The sequence below is a fragment of the Archocentrus centrarchus genome, chromosome 19 (assembly GCF_007364275.1).
Source record: "Archocentrus centrarchus isolate MPI-CPG fArcCen1 chromosome 19, fArcCen1, whole genome shotgun sequence".
Classification (NCBI taxonomy): Eukaryota; Metazoa; Chordata; class Actinopteri; order Cichliformes; family Cichlidae; genus Archocentrus; species Archocentrus centrarchus.
This window is the reverse complement of record NC_044364.1, coordinates 21,479,264-21,498,733: the sequence shown is the minus strand read 5'-3', so window position 1 is coordinate 21,498,733 and position 19,470 is coordinate 21,479,264. Positions and strand designations below refer to the sequence as shown.

General features: G+C 41.8%; 1 protein-coding gene across 1 annotated transcript; it reads right to left on the bottom strand.

Moving 5' to 3' along the window:
* Positions 1–1,137: 1,137 nt before the first annotated feature.
* Positions 1,138–18,321, bottom strand: LOC115798736 (interferon-induced protein with tetratricopeptide repeats 5-like). Its single transcript, XM_030755689.1, has 10 exons — positions 18,099–18,321; positions 15,956–16,135; positions 14,383–14,572; positions 14,117–14,308; positions 13,701–13,928; positions 11,367–11,508; positions 11,152–11,278; positions 4,758–4,899; positions 3,511–3,558; positions 1,138–2,712 (listed from the first exon to the last, which is right to left on the bottom strand). Exons 1-10 carry the CDS (start codon positions 18,101–18,103, stop codon positions 2,515–2,517), a joined length of 1,452 nt encoding a protein of 483 aa, XP_030611549.1. The 5' UTR covers positions 18,104–18,321; the 3' UTR covers positions 1,138–2,514.
* Between the last annotated feature and the right edge of the window lie 1,149 nt (positions 18,322–19,470).

The window sequence follows — 19,470 nt, the reverse complement described above, 5'->3', positions numbered from 1 at the left end:
GAAAAGAGGACGGGGAAGAAGGGCGAGCGCAGGAGGGAGGCATGTCCCAGGATGAAGGTCCAAAGACGCTTGTTTCTAAAATATTTTTAAAGGTTTCCTGAAGCCTCGGAGCTCCAAAAACAGTAAAACATGCTCAGAAACACTGATTTGTCTGTCAGAGAAACTCAGAGTTTCATCTTCTTCGAAGAATCAGCACCCTCTCTGTTTCTGTCTGTTCTTGCAGAGAAACATTAAAGGTCACTTTGTTCAGATTTATGGACCAACTTCAATCTGTCCTTCTTTTGGCTGCTCCCTTTAGGGGGGCTCTACAGCAGATCATCTGCCTCCATTTCACCCTATCCCTGCATCCTCCTCTGTCACCCCACCCCTCTGCATGTTCTCCTTCACTACATCCATGAATCTCCTCTGAGGTCTTCCTCTTTTTCTCCTGTCTGCAGCTCCATTATATCCACCCTCCTTCCTCTGCACATGCCAAAACCATCTCAGCCGCTCTGACTCTGAGCTGTCCCTCTGATGTCCTCATTTCTGATCTTGCCCATACTGGTCACTTCCAGTGATAATCTGAACATCTTCAGCTCTGTCACCTCCAGCTTGGCTGCCTGCATTTTGTCAGTACCACCAAATCATACTTAATAGCAGGTCATGGCAGTAGAAGTTCAGCTACTTGTTACCTTGTACCTGTGGTGGGTGGTGCCTTGGAGGTGTCCTCAGACTGAGATGATGTGTCAGCAGGTGCAGAGGAAACCTGCAGACTGTCCTCAGGTGAGATAGGTTGGTGTTTCATTTGAATGCAGCCAGAAAAACCACCGTCATCATCAAAGTGACAGAAGTCTGTGATGATGACGAAACTGTGAAGCTCACAGTAACGCTGAGAGATTCGACAGTCGGAACCTTAAAATGAATGTTTTTGTGACTCTGCTGTTAAAAACTGAGTAAAAAGTGAGGGACGTCCTGTCTGAGTCTCACTGAGCTGCAGACGAGTCACTTCTCCTTCAACGTCTTTTAACTTTATTTAATCATGTCCATGTGAATGACGCTACCATCACAGTTCCTAACTTAATATCCTGTATCACGAACACTGTTCCGCCATTTGGAGCAAACAAACTGTTTAACAATCAGCTGTAAATCAGAGTCATGATGTTTTCTGAGATATACGTGCATCAGGAGGCCTGGATACACCTGAACAGTTCAATTCAATTTTATTAATATGGCACCAAATCACAGCAACAGTCGCCTCGAGGTGCTTTATATTGTAAGGTAAAGGTAAAGACCGGACAATAATCCAGAGAGAACCCAACAATCAGGCAGAATGGGTAAATGCAAACGTGTTGTATAAAGCGTTATATAAAGAAATCAATAAGTAGTGGCTGAAGCAAATAATAGGCAATTAAATAAATAATTAAATTAGATAGAGAGCAGACGAATAGTGGACCAATGGACTCCAGGTTGACTTCACGGTCTTTGGGAGATATGTTTATTTTATTTATGGCCTTCCCGGTCTCCGAGAAAAATACATTTATCTTATCCTTGAAGGTTTTGCCAAAACGTGTACATCTCTGTCTAAGGAGGGTGGCTACATGTCACTGCACCGTGTTGCTAAGTAGAATAAAACTCTAAATAAAACACTCTACTGCGCCATCAAGAGGGCAGTCAATGTAAAACAGGCAGACTGATTATAATTACACCAAGGCTTTGGTGCGTGAAGCTCTGAACAGAATAAATGATTTTTGTGATGCTAATAAATAAATACTGAACTAACTAATATGGTGTCTGTCTTTATGATACAATGCTGGGGTCAAGAGGGAAAGTGGAAATAAATTGGGGAGAGTTGTGATGTGAATGTGATTGTGTTACTTGGTTTGTAACTGTGCTCACCACTGTGTTATTTATTTGCTTTTATTTAGAAATAACAGCTTTGCCACAGTGCTGGGCTTCAGCTGGTTTCTTTTGTTGGAAATGACTTTGCCCGCTTTAGAAAATACCCTTTCACAGGGGAAGCTGGGGTCATAATTTATTACTATGCGCACACCTTATCAGGAGAGATCAGCTCAAAATGTTCCCAGACAGGGAAAATCTCCTCTTTCTGGCTGGTTCCATCACCAAAAAAGAAACAGCTCAAACAGACTGCAAACCAACATGCAATAGTCCCCAATACCACACACTGTGAGGGGGGATCCATCGCGTTTCGCTGCCCCTCAGATTTCGAATCGCACGCCGAACCCGCAAATCATTTCCTGAATCAGTCATGTGGTACGGCCGGCTTGCGAGGCTTCGAACGTCACCAACAGAAGCCTCGATACGCGCTTCACAAAGGTCTCCCTCAATTCCTCGATACATGCTTCGAAGCCTCGACACAGAAGCACACATCACTAGTGTTCACTAAAGTTTTCTTAACCCTGACCCTGCAGAATTTCTGTTCTAACTAAATAATAATTTTTCTGATAAAATCACAAGTGCTACAGTGATGAATATAAGTCTTAAAAGTCATAAAAGTCTCAAAGGTTGATGTTCTCGTCACTGCAGCTCCATGCGCAGCTCACACAGCGCAGACAGGTACTCTGCATTGTCCACGTCACAGTCCAGAGCTTTCTCATAAAACTCTGCAGCTTTCTTCTTGTTGCCCTCAGCTTTGGCCACCTGACCCAGCAAAGCGTGAGCCTCGCCATCATCCCGGTTCTTTGACAGACGTCTCTCAGCGATTTGCTTCAGTCTCTGCAGAGACAATATGGAGGAACAAATGAAGATTAATTTCTGTGTTCAAAATGAAAGACATATTTTTAGGCCAGACTGCTCTGATTCCCTTTGACCAGGACTGTGATTCATTCAAGTCAGTTAAATTCAGTGTATATAGTGCCAAATCACAATGGTCACCTTGTAGTGTTTTATACGCTACCATACTACATTATTAAATGTAGAGTGGAGTATCAAAAGAGTAAAAGAGGTAAATAAAAAAGAAACACTTAGTGTATCATTGGACCCCCCCGCCCCAGCAGCCTCGGCCTATAGCAGCATAACTAAGGAATGGTTCAGAGTCACCTGATCAAGCCCTAAATATAAGCTTTAACAGATTTAACAGGGAGCCAATGAAGAGAAGCCAATATGGGAGAAATATGCTTTCTAGTCACTGTCAGATAATAACAAATTACAATAGTTCAGCCTAGAAGTAATAAATGCATGAATTAGCTTTTCAGCATCACTCTGAGAAAGAATGTTTCTAATTTTAGAAATAATGCGCAAATACAAAAAAGCGGTCCTACATATTTGTTTAATATGTGCATTGAAGGACATATCCTGGTCAAAAATGACTACAAGATTTCTCACAGTGTTACTGGAGGCCAAGATAGAGGCCATCTGGAGTAAGTATCTGGTTAGACACCATGGGGCTGAGTACAATAGCTTCAGTTTTATCTGAATTTAGATGCAGGAAATTGATCATGCCTTATGGGTCTTGGTGTCAACACTAAGTGAATTTATGTAACACGTAACCTTTGCTTAATCTGTAGTGCTCACCTTACTGCACAGTCTCCTCGCTTCTGTTTTTAGTGCTACCAGCAGCCCCTACAAAGGGAAAAAAAGCAGGAGACAATATCATGAAGATAAATCCAGATCAGTCCAAATGAATGTTCTTTTTTTTTACAGCACCTGAACAAAACAAAACCAAAAGCAAAAGGGATACACAAACCAACAATCTTGTTGTGTTATGTGTGTGCGTGTGTCTCAGAGAGTGTGAATATCTGCATCTTTGTCATGAAACATACTTGATAATTCACTTCAAATGTATTTATATATCACCAAATCACAGCTCCAGTTGCTTCAAGGTGCCTTATATTGTAAGGTAAAGACCCTACAATAAGAAACGCAAAGAAAACCCAACAATCAGACGACCCCCTATGAGCAAGGCCTGGGTGACAAACTTCTCACAATGTTACTGGAGGCCAAGGTAATGCCATCCAGAGTAAGTATCTGGTTAAACACCATGTTTTTAAGGTTTGTAGGGCCAAGTACAATAGCTTCAGTTTTATCAGGACATTAAGGTATCCAGGCCTTTATATCTTTAAGACATTCCTGCAGTTTAATTAACTGCTGTGTCATCTGGCTTCAATAACAGATTAAGCTGGATATCACCTGCATAACAATGAAAATGTATGCAATGCTTTCTAATAATATTGCACAAGGGAAACATGTGTAGTTTAAATAGAATTGGTCCTAGCGTAGAACCCCCCTCCCCCCATTGACATGAACTGGAATATGATTCAAATCACTGCAGTGCAGTACCTTTAATGCAGATGGCATACTATTTTGAGATAAATATAAATCCATAAAAATTAAAATGTGAAATCTGATTGGTTGCAGAATGTTCCAGATTTAACTCTTTCATTCCTTAATAACATTTTTATATTGTCAAATATAAAGTAATTACAAAAATATTTTGATATTTTTAACATCATAAACTATTAAAAAAGTCATATGTAAAATTATATTAAATGATACTGAGTTTATTTAACAGATTCTATTTTTGTAATTTTATTGATATTTCACATATTTACAAATAACAGGACAAATCTGTAAAATTTACCAGAAAATTCTGCAAAAATAAAGTTAAAAATGTAAGTTAATTTAAATTAAATGTAAGTTAATTTTTTTTTTTCAGTGTGGTATTTTTGATTTGCCCTCTGATGTGTCACCTGTCTATCACCGTCATTTTCTCTAGGGATGGTGGGTGAGGACCAAACAGAATTTTGGGCCCTGAAACTCACCTTGGTGTAGTGGGCGATGGCTTCAACTTCATTTTTTTTGTGATAGAGATGAAAGTCAGCGTAGCGCTGATGGAAAGTCTGACAAAGACTTTCCTCAAACTCTGGAAACTTCTGCAAGCACTGCAGGAAAATATTCTCAGCCCTGGGAAACAAAGAGATAATGATGAATCCACAGCGATTCAGTTCAATTCAATTCAATTTTATTTATATAGTGTCCACTGTCAGAGGCTGTAAGAAGATCATTTGTAACTTTCACTAATGCTATTTCTGTACTGTGATGAATTCTGTAACCTGACTGAAACTCTTCAAATAAACCGTTCCTCTGCAGATGATCAGTTAGCTGTTTTACAACTACTCTTTCAAGAATCTTTGAGAGAAATGCAAAATGCAAAAAAAGCGGTCCTACATACCGTATTTTCCGGAGTATAAGTCGCACTTTTTTTCATAGTTTGGCTGGGGGTGCGACCTATACTCCGGAGCGACGTATATGTGACATTTATAACACATGAACCAAAATACTCCAGCCACTTGACATCTCCGTGAACTGCAGCTTTAAGGCAGTCTTGCGTAACCTGTGGGCGCAGTGGATGATGGATGGAGAGCACAGCTTAACGGCAACTGGGAGAATGCGCCAGCCAACTTTCCTGGAAGTCATTGGATGGATCAAGAAAACATGGGCTTCAGTGACAAACCATCCTGTTGGGATTCAGAAAGGCTGGAATAATTGGAACTGCAGCTGACGACGAGTCTGACTAACGCGACACAGAAGAGGAAGCGGCTCTTCGTCTACGGAGTGTACGGAATTGTTTAGAAGTGACACCGAGGATGAAGAATTCAATGGATTGATGGTTTGGTTAACTTGTTAGTATGTTCTTTATGCTATGGTTATCGGAATAACTTAATGTTACGTTAACATACTGTAGCGATTCTCTTAGTTAGAGAGCGTGTTGATGTTGTGGGATTTCGGACTGTTCGGGAGGTTCGTGAAGGCAGCATGGAGAGAGAGAAAAAGACCGAGAGCTTGCCTGTGTGTGTGCGTTGCTGTTCCGCTGTTGTAGTTGTGGTTGGCGTGGCTGTGGCCTACAGCAGCCGTTTTTCTGTTAATAAAGACGACCTTTGTTGTGAATATCGCCGACTTTGGAAGTGTGTTTACAACGTTACAATACCGAACGCGTGTTCGTTGTGCGTCATGTAGCTGAATGTGCTACGTTAGCATAACGTAGGTGTAACCGTGTTCGTCCTGTTCTTTAATCCATTATTATTTTAAATTGCCGTTCAAGATGGAATTTCTGCTCTGGGTCTCGGATTCTATCAACCCTCAACCCCCCCCCCCCCCCCCCCCCCCCAAAAAAGTGCGACTTATAGTCCAGTGCGACCTATATATGTTTTTTTCTTCTTTATTATGCATTTTTTGGCTGGTGCGACCTATACTCCGGAGCGACGTATAGTCCGAAAAATACGGTATTTGTTTAATATGTGCATTGAAGGACAAATCCTGGTCAAAAATGACTCCAAGATTTCTCACAGTGTTACTGGAGGCCAAAGTAATGCCATCCAGAGTAAGTATCTGGTTTGACACCATGTTTCTAAGATTTGTGGGGCCGAGTACAAGAATTTCAGTTTTATCTGAATTTAGAAGCAGGAAATTAGAGGTCATCCAGGCCTTAATGTCTTAAGACATTCCTGCAGTTTAATTAATTGATGTGCGTCATCTGGCTTCATTGATAGGTAAAGCTGAGTATCATCTGCATAACAATGAAAATTGATGCAATGCTTTCTAATAATACTGCCTAAGGGAAGCATGTATAATGTAAATAAAATTGGTCCTAGCACGTAACCCTGCGGAACTCCATAATTAACCTTAGTGTATGAAGAAGACTCTCAATTTACATGAACAAATTGGAGTCTATTAGATAAATATGATTCAAACCACTGCAGTGCAGTACCTTTAATACCTCATTTTTAAGATAGAAGCATCAACAATTGGAAAGACTTCTTTGAACAGTCTAGTAGGAATGGGATCTAATAAACATGCTGATGGTTTGGAGGAAGTAGCTATTGAAGTTAACTCCGAAAGACCAAGGTGCCGTTTACACGAGACCGTTTTCATTTTGAAACGGTGTCATTTTGATGCGTTTCGGCCTTGCGTTTACACGACAACGGTGTCGTTTTGATGCGTTTCGCCCTTCTGTTTACACGACAACAGAGTGAAAACGATGTGTTTCAGAAACGGGGTCCAGAGTGGAGCGTTTCAGAAACGCACCGGCTTGCGTTTTCGTGTAAACACTTGAAACCGGGGTGATTTGAAAACGCTCGACTCGCACATGCGCACTATGGTTGCGACGGCCAGTTTTTCGCGCACGCGCAAACTGATAAACAGTACTCGCGGATTCACGAGTGCTTCTTATGCTTTTCCTGTGTTTTTACCGTTTTGTAATTCAGCGTTGTGTGCAGCAGCGATCCAACCTCATCATCGGTCCACACAAAACCTCTCACATTGGCCGTTTTGTAAGTAATGAACAATTTGCCGCACTACCTACTGTGTCACTCCACCCATGCGCGTCTTGCGTAAACAAACTTTGCAAAGAGAAAACCAACGCCAACTTGTGGCCTGGCATGGGAACTGCATCGTTTTCATCGTTTCACATGTCCTCGTGTAAACGCGGATCGTTTCTGAAACGCCATCGTGTAAACGAAAGGCTGAAACGCACCAAAACAACACCGTTTCCAGTGAAAACGGCTTCGTGTAAACGGCACCCAACTGGAGCAAAAGAGTCTAAACAAATACCAGCAGTGCTGAAAGCAGCCGAACATGAAGATAAATCTTTGAGATGGTTATGACTAATTTTTTCTCTAATGTCTAAAATTTTATTTGTAAAGAAATCCATGAAGTCACTACTAGTTAAAGTGAAAGGAATATTCGGCTCTACAGAGCTCTGATTCTTTGTCAGCCTGGCTACAGTGCTGACAAAGAAACCTGGGGTTGTTCTTATTTTCTTCAATTAATGATGAGTAGTAAGATGTCCTAGCTTTACGGAGGGCTTTTTTATAGAGCAACAAACTTTTTTTCCAGGCTAAATGAGCATCTTCTAATTTAGTGAGACGCCATTCCCTCTCCAGCTTACTGGTTATCTGCTTTAAGCTGTGCGTTTGTGAATTATACCACAGAGTCAGGCACTTGTGATTTGAAGCTTTCCTTTTCAGAGGAGCCACAGTATCCAAAGTCATACGCAGTGAGGATGTAAAACTATTGACGAGATAATCGACCTCACTGGGAGCAGAGTTTAGGTAGCTGCTCTGCACTGTGTTGGCACTGAAGAGCATAATAATGAAGGAATTAGATCCTTAAACTTAGTTACAGCACTTTCAGAAAGACTTCTACTGTAATAAAACGTATTCTCCACTGCTGTGTAATCCATTAAAGTAAATGTAAATGTTACTAAGAAATGATCAGACAGGAGGGGGCTTTCAGGGAATACTGTTAAGTCTTCAGTTTCTATGCCATATGTCAGGACAAGATCCACAGTATGATTAAAGTGGTGGGTGGGCTCCTTTACATTTTGAGAGAAGCCAACTGAATCTAACAATAGATTAAATGCAGTGTTGAGGCTGTCATTTTCAGCATCTACATGGATGTTAAAATCACCCACTATAATTATTTTATCTGAACTGAGCACTAAATCAGATAAAAATTCTGAGAAATCAGACAGAAACTCTGAGTAAGGACCAGGTGGACGATAGATAATAACAAATAAAACAGGTTTTTGATTTTCCCAATTAGGATGGACAAGACTAAGAGTCAGGCTTTCAAAAGAATTAAAGCTTTGTTTGGGTCTTTGATTAATTAATAAGCTGGAATTGAAGATTGCTGCTACTCCTCCTCCTCGACCTGTGCTTCGAGCTTTCTGACAGTTACTGTGACTCGGGGCTGTTGATTCATTTAAACTAACATATTCATCCTGCTGTAACCAAGTTTCTGTAAGGCAGAATAAATCAATATGTTGATCAATTATTAAGTCATTTACTAATAGGGACTTGGAAGAGAGAGACCTAATGTTTAATAATTCACATTTAATTGTTTTATTTTTTGGTGCAGTTGATGAAGCTGTATTATTTATTGGTTTTGAATTTTTATGCTTAAATAGCTGTTTGCTGATTTTAGCTTTGTTTTTTGGTTGTCTGGGAGCAGGCACCAACTCTATGGGGATGGGGTTTTGGGGGGATGGCAGGAGGAGAGAAGCTGCAGAGAGGCGTGTAAGGTGCCGTTTACACGAGACCGTTTTCATTTTGAAACGGCGTCGTTTTGATGCGCTTCGGCCTTGCCTTTACACGACAACGCCATCGTTTTGATGCGTTTCACCCTTCTGTTTACACGACAACGGAGTGAAAACGATGTGTTTCGGAAATGGGGTCCAGAGCGGAGCGTTTCAGAAACGCACCGGCTTGCGTTCTCGTGTAAACACTTGAAACCGGGGTGATTTGAAAACGCTCGACTCGCACATGCGCACTATGGTTGCGACGGGCACAGTTTTTCGCGCACGCGCAAACTGATAAACAGTACTCGCGGATTCACGAGTGCTTCTTATGCTTTTCTTGTGTTTTTACCGTTTTGTAATTCAGCGTTGTGTGCACCAGCGATCCAACCTCATCGTCAGTCCGTTTTGTAAGTAAAGAACAATTTGCCACACTACCTACTGTGTCACTCCAGCGCGTCTTGCATAAACAAACTTTGCAAAGAGAAAACCAATGCCAACTTGTGGCCTGGCATGGGAACTACATTGTTTTCATCATTTCACATGTCATCGTGTAAACGCGGATCATTTATGAAAAGCTATCGTGTAAACGAAAGGCTGAAACGCATCAAAACGACACCGTTTCCAGTGAAAATGGCTTCGTGTAAATGGGGCCTAAGACTGCAACTCTGCTTCCTGGTCTCAACCCTGGGTAGTCAGGTTTTAGGGTTAATAAATTTGGCCATATTTCTAGAAATTAGAGCTGCTCCATCTAAAGTGGGATGGATGCTGTCTCTCCTAACAAGACCAGGTTTTAACCAGAAACTTTGCCAATTATCTATGAAGCCCACGTCGTTTTTTGGACACCACTCAGACAGCCAGCGATTCAAGGAGAACATGCGGCTAAACATGTCTCTCCTGGTCTGATTGGGGAGGGGCCCAGAGAAAACTACAGAGTCCAACATTGTTTTTGCAAAGTTACACACCGAGTCAATATTTATTTTAGTGACCTCCGATTGGCGTAACTGGGTGTCATTACTGCCGACGTGAATAACGATCTTACCAAATCTACGATTAGCCTTAGCCAGCAGTTTCAAATTTCCATGAATGTTGCCTGCTCTGGCCCCTGGAAGACATTTGATTATGGTCGCTGGTGTCTCTAGCTTCACGTTTCTCAAAATAGAGTAGCCAATAATCAGGGTTTGTTCCTCGGCGGGTGTGTCGCCGAGTGGAGAAAAATGGTTAGAGACATGAACAGGTTGGCGGTGTACCCGGGGCTTCTGCTTAGGACTACGCTTCCTCCTCACCGTCACCCAGCCGGCCTGTTTTCCCTGCTGCTCGGGATCTGCTGGGGGGGAGCTAACGGCGGCTAAGCTACCATGGTCCGCACCCACTACAGGGGCCTGGCTAGATATAGGATTTTCCAGGGTGCGGAGCCGAGTCTCCAATTCAGAGAGCCTGGCCTCCAGAGCTACAAACAGACTACATTTATTACAAGTACCATTACTGCTAAAGGAGGCCGAGTAGTAACTAAACATGTGACACCCAGAGCAGGAAAGTGCAGGAGAGACAGGAGAAGAAGCCATGCTGGTAGTGAGTCAGCTAAGAGCTAAGCTACTAGCTGAGCTAAGCTAGCGAATTTCTAAAAACAAATAAAGTGAATAATGTGACTACAGGTGATTCGGCAAAGAGTGTGCTAGATAAAGTAGGTGAAGATTACACTAAAGTATGTTGTTATCGAGATAGATCGAGCTATACAGATTTAACAGCTAACAGACAGCAAAACACGACTGTACTCCGAAACAGGAACAGGAAGTGATACAATACCGCAGTGAGAGCCAACACCAAGTGACAAGGAATACTCAGCTCTACAGAGCTCCGACTCTTTGTCAGCCTGGCTACAGTGCTGAAAAGAAACCCGGGGTTGTTCTTACTTTCTTCAGTCAGTGATGAATAGTAAGATGTCCTAGCTTTACAGAGGGTTAAATGAAGATCTTCTAAATTAGTGAGAAGCCATTTCCTCTCCAGCTTACAGGTTTTGTCTGCTTTAAGCTGCATGTGATCAGACATGAGGGGATTTTCAGGAAATAATGTTAAGTCTTCAGTTTCTATGCTGGGAGAAAAAAGAGGAAGAATCACTGTAGCTTTGTACAGAGGAGTACCTCCTTATATCTCTTTCCTCTGCATACAGCAGTGCCAGATCAGTCGATGCAAGGACAAAGGACGGCCTTATCTTTACAGCCTCTTCAAGGTGACGAATACAAATACGCCTCCAGTACCGCACCTCTCCTGTAGAGCAGCAAAGCAGGGTTTAGCTTTGAGTTGTGTTTATTAAAGTGTAACAGTACCTTCAGATATGCAGCATGTTTGTGTGTACTTTGGTTGCTGAAAGGTTTGTGGCTCTGCTCGGCAATTTTCTTCCTTTTGTAGCACAGAGCCAGCTGGTGGTGGATGAAAGGTGACTGATCGGCCCTTTTCAACGCTCGCTCCAACATATCAATAGACTCATCCAGTTGATCCTGAAACAGACAGAGATATTCAGATCAGTTGGGGGTTAGAGCCTATCATGGGGGTGGGGGGGTGGAGCCTATCACAGCTGGCATAGCATGAGAGGCAGGGTATACCCTGTACAGATCAGCAGCACCTTTCTAATCATCTAGATGATATGTTCCCACACACCACCGAAGTGTGACTCCACGTGATTCCCTGTTGAAGTAATGCCTCCTGTGTTTTGCTGCTTCCCTTAGTTCCCTCTCTGCACCAACAAAACTGGAACCACTGTTTGATTGAATGTGGCAAAGTTAACCTCTCTTCAGCTTATAAGGCTTTGCAAGGCATTAATGCATGTGTTGGTGTCTAAGAAGTTTGGCACTTCAAGGTGAACAACTCTACTTGTCAAGCAGATAAAGCTCACTTCATATTGTTTGCACGGACTGCTTCTTCTTTTCACCTCGACTGGTCCAAAATAGTCAAATCAGACATTTGTTAATGGAAGGAGATGAAGAAAGATCCTTTCAGTTGGCAGCTTTTGCTCTCCAGCTTTCACACTGCAAATACAGCAGTCAGATGCATTTATTGCTGGATTAGCCTTTGTAATCCAGAATTTCCTCTTATATTTTCTTCTGCTATGGTCCAGCTGTTGGTGAATCTCCCTGAGGATGAGGGCTGCAACATGCTGTCCTTGGATAAGATCATGGGATGCTTGGTTTAGTCTGACAGAAATGCCATACTCAGTCGTCCTCTGTCTCTAATCCAGTTTGTAACTAAAACTTCCCTTCCTGATAGCTTTTCTGAATGAAAGCATGTCAGTTTCCTCCTTGAAACGACACTGCTGAACTTAATAAATAGTTCCAGTTTCTGCTTCCAGAAGATCATCTGGGGATACACTATGACCCACACTATGACTTATTTTTGATATTCCTTCTCCGGAGTTTATGTGTTGATTGATTTGCATCAGAAATCTGTAGCTCTTTTTTCTTTTGGCTCACACTTTGAGAGTCCTTTTTATCTTCAGAAACTAAATTGCTGCAACCTCAAACTTCCTCCAGTTTGAGAAATAAAGAGTTGGTCAGTAGTATAGACTAATTAACCATTGCAGTGCTCACTGTGACATCTTCTTTAACTTCTGGATCAATATTATGAGCTTCACAATATTTTCTACCCAAATACAGCCACTTAAACTGGCCGGCTTGTCATAATGACATAGTCAATGCAGCCACGTGTATAAGACTCTAAGCAGTATGTAGAAAAATGGTTGTAATGTCTTGTGTGTCTTGAGGGAACAGCCATAATATTACCTAATTTATCTACCGCCTGTTATATTCATGCATTTTAAATTATCATGGAATATTGATTCTGAACCTTTCTGTAAAACATTAATATAGATATTTGTTTGCTGCAGGGGTCCACAGAGGATCATATCCGTCAGGTTTTCATGCTCAATTTTTCACACTCTTGAATGAGTAGAATGGAGAGAAAAATACTCGAGGTGTTTTGGGTATAAAAAAATAGTTCAAGATTTTAAAATAGGAAAGCAGATGAGGCCAAATCCTGAAGCCAGCAACAATCACAGAACCAGACTAAAAAACACTCAACAGGCCAAAATGAAGTAACACCAACCTTTGGGGATTATATGAAGGTCAGGGAAAAGGCTGTATAATCTTTGACATAAAGAATCTTTATTGACGTGGTTGATGAAAAATGAACAGACTCTGGAAGAGTCAGTACTTTGCTCTGCAGGCTCATGAATGTCCTACTAGTGCTTTTATTGTTAGGGCTGCCTTGTAGTGGGTTTTGGGATGTGCCTTCGGTTACTGTGTTTGTGGTTTTGTAGGACAGAATCTCATGGGGGAAGGGTCCAGAGAGATTTCCAGACTGGAATCTGTGAGCCCAATCATCTGGTACCTTTTCCCGCAGGCCAGTGAGACAGCCATTCCCCTTGAGTTTGGGGTTTCTTCTCCTCACCATCGTCAAGTTGTCCTCATTGAATGCTGCTGGATTGTTGGGTTTCTAACTGTAACACTTTAGGTGCCTTATATACTATAAGTACTGTTAGAACAGATTCTATAACGAAAATAAAAAACTGTGAAAGAACTGCAGATGAGTCTATGCATACAGACTTCTTGACTTTTTTTTGTTTAGTCTGCTGCTCCTCAGCTCAAGACCCAGTAAGCAGAAATCAACTTTTATAAGACCCGACTTTCTGACCTACCAGCATACGAAAGTATTTTCCTATGTAGCGGATGACATGAGGGTTGTCAGGATCAGTTTCTAGTGCTTTCTTCACCAGATCCTTCGCCTCGTGGAATTTCTTATAGACAACCAGCTTCACAGCCAGCATGGCCTGCAGAACGGCATCATCAGGGTTGACCTCCAGGGCGAAGCGAAGTTGTTTGATGGCTGGAGATTCCTCACCCTTTTCTAAGTTTTCTAAATGCCTCTGCAGATGAGAAACTGGTTAGTCTATGGTTTTCAAGTGTTTTTTTCAGCTTCAATGAAAAAAAATTAGTCACTGAAAATTCTGAGAACCACACTGACACTGAGGTAATGTGAAATTGAATGTGATCATTTGTTGCTGTCTGGAGGAATATAAGTTCATTCAGTCTTCATAAGCATCATAAAACTGACCAGTTCTGTGCGAAAGAGGGCGATAGCATAGCCAGCGTTCCACTCGCTGTCACGAGTCTGGACCTCAAGTGCTTTACGGAAACAGTCGATGGCTTTTGAGAGAGAAGACCTTGAAAACTTGAGGTACGTCCAGGCTTTTTCTCCATACACCTCTGGAAGGAGACTTGTTGAAGAACCAGTGGTATACTTCAACTGTAGAAAGAGAAGGAAGCTTAAGAGATTCAGCAGCATGTGGTCATAATATTTGGACTAACTGGTAAACATACCAGTTGGTCCTCGACTCTCTGGCAGTAGCTTTGTGACTGTGTGTAGTCTCCAGTGTGGTATTTCAGCCAGGCCATATCTCCATATGTTACGATGAGGCGTCTCTCACTCTCATCAGCATACCTCTCAGTGATGGTCTCCTCTGATTGGTTTAAATGTGACAATGCTTCCTCTTGTTGATCCTGAAGGTACCTGAAGACCAAAAAGTCATCATAACAGATGCTTAAATAACCATTGACACTTCATTTTCTATATTTAAATTGCATTTGCTGGAGCGTCTGTGTAGGTTCTCAGCCATCCAGGTCATGGTAGTCTCAAGAGCATTAAAAAGGTGACTAACTGCTTTAGGTTTTTAAACATTTTTTGAAGACATTTTATCTCTCACCCAAGAGGCTTCTTCAGTTCTAAGACCAAGGCATTGAAAGTCTTTTCTTAGACTTTTGTCTTGTAGGACAGGACTCAGCTGTACATCTATACCAGAAGGATAAAGGACACTCTTTCAAGGTCTCATAGTGGTTTCACCTAACCCACCTGGTGGTAATGACCCATACCTTTTTTTCACACCTTGGCTCATGTAATGACACTTATGATCAATAGCGGGTCAGTGACTACCTCCAAAGGGGATAGCCCCCACTAGGGTTTACATCTCTGGGACTCTCCACCTTTTGGTTTTAGCTCTCTCAGATGAGAGGTGAAATCTATTCAAAATTTTAAAGAACTCTAGGTGCCTTTTTTTTTTTTTTTACAAGCTCTTAAGACATTTTGATGGAGTAATACTTCTGCCAACTCCACTTAGAAAGAGTACAGCTGGTCCTGGTCCACAATAAAAGTCCCACAGCAGGTGTTTAATCCCTTACAATGCCAGATAAGAAACCTACTTGAGAGCTCAGCTAACACTTTTTGATAATGTGATTGAGGGTTTTAGCTGAGGTTTTAGAACTCTGGGGTCTGCAGGTAATTACTCTTCCTAAAGATTTATATACAGATAGTGCCCACTTGAGGATGTACTACTAGGAATCCCAATCCAGTACTCCAATATTTGTCTACATATTACATGTTTCTATTAAAATTGAAATGAGTAAACATAAAGCAAGAAAGCTAAAGTTCTTCAGCTTACTGTAGCTTGGCCAGGCTGCATGAATCAGGTGATGGTGAGTTTGGAACGTTAGCTTATAAAGTAAGTTGAGAATGGCCAGATAGCTATATTAGCCAGCCCTATCTACTCCAGATAGGATTTTGTTGCATGAGATAACTTGAAATTCATCTGTGGTAGCAGGAAAGCTGCTGTTAGGTAGCATTAGCCAGAAGAAAGACTGCTCAGGGTTGGCTCTGATCCTGAAAACCAAACAATCCTTCCATCAATTGACTGCCTTGCTGATGCTGACCTCAGTTTCCTCTGATGGTCAAAGTCCTCTTTGGTCAGATGGGCTTCAGCAAATAAAACTGTCTTTCTTCTGACTAACGTTAGCTCTACTCTTCTCTAGAAGAGTCCTAAAAATAAAAGTATGGCAGTTTGAATAAGTAGAATAGAGCCACATGAACCTGTCCTTCATCAGACAGCTAGAGAAACTGTACCTGACATAAGCCAAGAAATTGTATGAATGAGCGACTGCGCCCGGCTTCCCCAGCTGAAGCTGTATGTCATTCTGCAGTCGGGTGCTCAGGTCTTCCAGGTCTACAGACTCCTTCTTCAGGTCCCAGGTGAAGTGACACTGCAGCTGCTGCAGCCTGCTGAGCAGAGCACTGCTACCTTCACTTAAGAGAGCCACAAAGAAAAAAGCTGTGAGGACCATCAGAGTGATAGCATCCAAACCTGGACTGACTCAACCTGAGCTGCAGAACTCAAGGCCGCTCAGTCCTCTGACACACCTGATGATCCTGGTTCTGCAACCAGCATGTGATCAAGCATTCACACCTCCTTTCATACCAGCTCACCCAGACCTCCCAGAGTTTCAAATCTTCAGACAAATTCTGTTTAATCGGGTGAAACCCATTAACACACACTCATAGAAGCACTGTTTTCTATTTCAAAGCGCTTTCTATCCAACATTCACACACATTCACACTCTGGTAGTTGCATCAGAGAGCAACTTGGGGTTCGAGTGCCCAAGGATACTTCAGCATGCAGACTGGAGCAGCCATGAATTGAACCACCAGCCTTCCAGTTGGTAGATGACCAGCTCTACCTCCTGAGTCACAGCCACCCCATCCTAATATGATAGACAGTTCGAGGGCACATGTGATGTATAGATGGTGTATTAGCAACATCTGTCCCCACAGAGAGAATCTCTCTAAAACAGGGCGGATCATAACTGAAAGGAGAAACACCATCAGCCCCTCAGAGCTCAGGCCCTGAGTCTAAAGACTTGCAAAAAAAACTGTCACCTGGAAGCTGGTTGTTCATTTTGTTTTGCACATTTTAATTTATATTTTGTTGAGTGACGTGTTGTTGATGTTGTGTTAATTCACTGTAGACAGTTTCAAATTTAAAAATTATATACACAGAGTTTGGACCTTTTTGTCTAATTTAGATGAGTCTTTGGTTTTGTATTTTGTAATTTGTTTTTGTAGCACTCTATTCCATGTTCAGTCTATAAATAGAGCATAAAAATAAGTATAAAAAAATAATACATAATAATCATTTAATATAGTTTACATTTTTACATTAATATTCACTTTAAACATAATTTGGTAAAAATTTGATTTCAGGTACCAAAAACTCTGAGGAGTCACTCGGGAGTCAAAAGTGCTCTGTAAAAAAAAAAAACTCCCATCACTAGAATGAAGTATGTCAGATGATCTTGTTATCCATCTTCTGGACACACACACACACACACACACACACACACACACACACACACACACACACACACACACACACACACACACACACACACACACACACACACAGAGAGAGAGAGAGAGACAGAGAGACAGAGAGGTAAAACAGGTAAAACTAGTCTTTAGCGTTTCTCACTGCTGTAATTTGCACCTCCTGCTCTTTCTCTCTCTCCTCCGCCTCTTCCTCTGATGTCATTTCGTATACAGAGAAAGTCCCAAATAATTGGTGGACTGTGGTCAGCGTATAAACTCACTGCTGCTGTTCAGACTGATCGTTCACGGAGGGCAAAACGAGTCAAAATGAGTCACTTCTCCACTATTAAAGTTTCACAGAACTATACTGCTCTGTATTCTTCCGCGTACACTGCTGCCGGTGTTGTGCCAAAATAGTTATCCCCGACATAAATTGTATCCCCGCCCTGGAGAGCGCGCAGAGGAGGAGGACGAGGAGGCGGAGCCACTTGCCATGCTTTACGCTTCCTTCCAAAATGTGGGGAATTTTGACGATTATTCTTTTTGCCTACCGAAAACTACAGGGGATACACATTTTATCAGGCTGTTTCTCCGTCTGCAAAATCTGTGCCCCCTGCTATAATGCACACTTATTGTCCTACCTCATAAAAAATGTGTATCCCCTGTAGTTTTTGGTAGGCAAAAAGAATAATCGTCAAAATTCCCCACATTTTGGAAGGAAGCGTAAAGCATGGCAAGTGGCTCCGCCTCCTCGTCCTCCTCCTCTGCGCGCTCTCCAGGGCGGGGATACAATTTATGTCAGGGATAACTACTTTGGCACGACACCTGATTTAAAGGTCCACTCAGGTTGGTTTTTATGATAAATGATCGATTATTAGATTGAGCGGAAGTTTGACAGACTGACCTCATGTTTCGGTAAATAGAGACCTCCTCCTCCTCAGCGAGAACAAACAGATGATGAAGATGAAGCCTGTATGCAGCTAGCTTTGACTGATAGACCTTTGGACTCCGTGCCGCTCTGAGATGTCATGGCCCCCGCTGAAGTCATGTGAAAGAAAAAACTCTGGAGACACGCCTCATTTCCTAGTGTCCATCATCCTCTCCTCTCCTCTCCTCTCCTCTCCTCTCCTCTCCTCTCCTCTCCTCTAAATCTTACGGCTTTTTTTTTTGTGCTGTAATTTACTGGCCAGAAATACAAAAGCTATCATGAGACGAGGAGGCACACAAACCTTACAACGAGAGGAGGAGAAAGGATGAGAAAGGAGGCGTATATCCAGGCTGAGCTTTCTGTTTTACATTACTTCCGAGGGGACAGTAAAGGCACCATGAGGAGCTTAAGTTTCGTTTCTGCGACTCAGCGCAGACCATCACGGAGCTCAAAGTCGATCATTCACGTATTTTTTGCCAGTGAACATGAACTTTACCCACTTTCATCTTTCCTTTCCTGCAGCTGCATCTTTCTAAGAAGCATTTTTACAGACACAAACATTCATGAGGCGAGAAAGTGTGGCATCTGCTGAAAGTACATTCCCAAATCCTTAAAAGTTGGGACACTGTGTAAAATATAAACACAGAATGCAATGATTTCAAGATGTCATATTTTATTCATATTTTATTCCATATGTTATTCACAATAGAACAGAAAAAATAACATCTCTAAAAAAATTGGGACGGTGCAATAAAACGTTTGAAAAGTAGGTGGTGCTAAAAATAAACAACTGGAGGAACATTTTGCAGCTTATAGTGATGGGAATTCCTGTTCTTTTCAGAGAGCCGGCTCTTTAGGCTCCCAAGTGGCTCCTCAGATTTTACTTTAAAAAATTTGTAAAATGAATTGCTAATGTAAAAACATAGATTATATCAAGTGTTTCTTTATATACTCAACATATAATAGAGTGCGCCAAATACAAATTATAAAACAAAAGATTGGCACTCAGAAAAACAAGGGCCTTTGAGGGATTAATCCTGTTTCTCCTACCTGTCATGACCTGCCCTGTTTTTTTCTTCTAATTGCACTCATGGATGAACAGTTCGTATATGTCTGTTCAGGTTGTTTGTGGAGCCTGCTTGATATGAAATTTTAACTTTGCAGTCTACACTTGTCTATCACATTAAAATCTGTCCAAACTTTACTACGTTTTCTCATTTTCCTCACCCTTCCCACGTGTAGCCCCTGTGTAAAGCGCAACTTCCTCTAGCTCCTTCTGGTCTGCAGTAACGCATGTTAATACATTTAACATTAATTGATTTTAATTCGTTTTTCTTCATTGTCTGTT

Bases quoted from the DNA above. Each gene is read 5' to 3' on its own strand.
- LOC115798736 (XM_030755689.1), bottom strand. The intron at 14,309-14,382 runs GTATGTTTACCA...CTCTTTCTACAG, and splicing joins AGAGAGTCGAGGACCAACTG to TTGAAGTATACCACTGGTTC. The intron at 11,279-11,366 runs GTACACACAAAC...GCTGCTCTACAG, and splicing joins CAAACCTTTCAGCAACCAAA to GAGAGGTGCGGTACTGGAGG.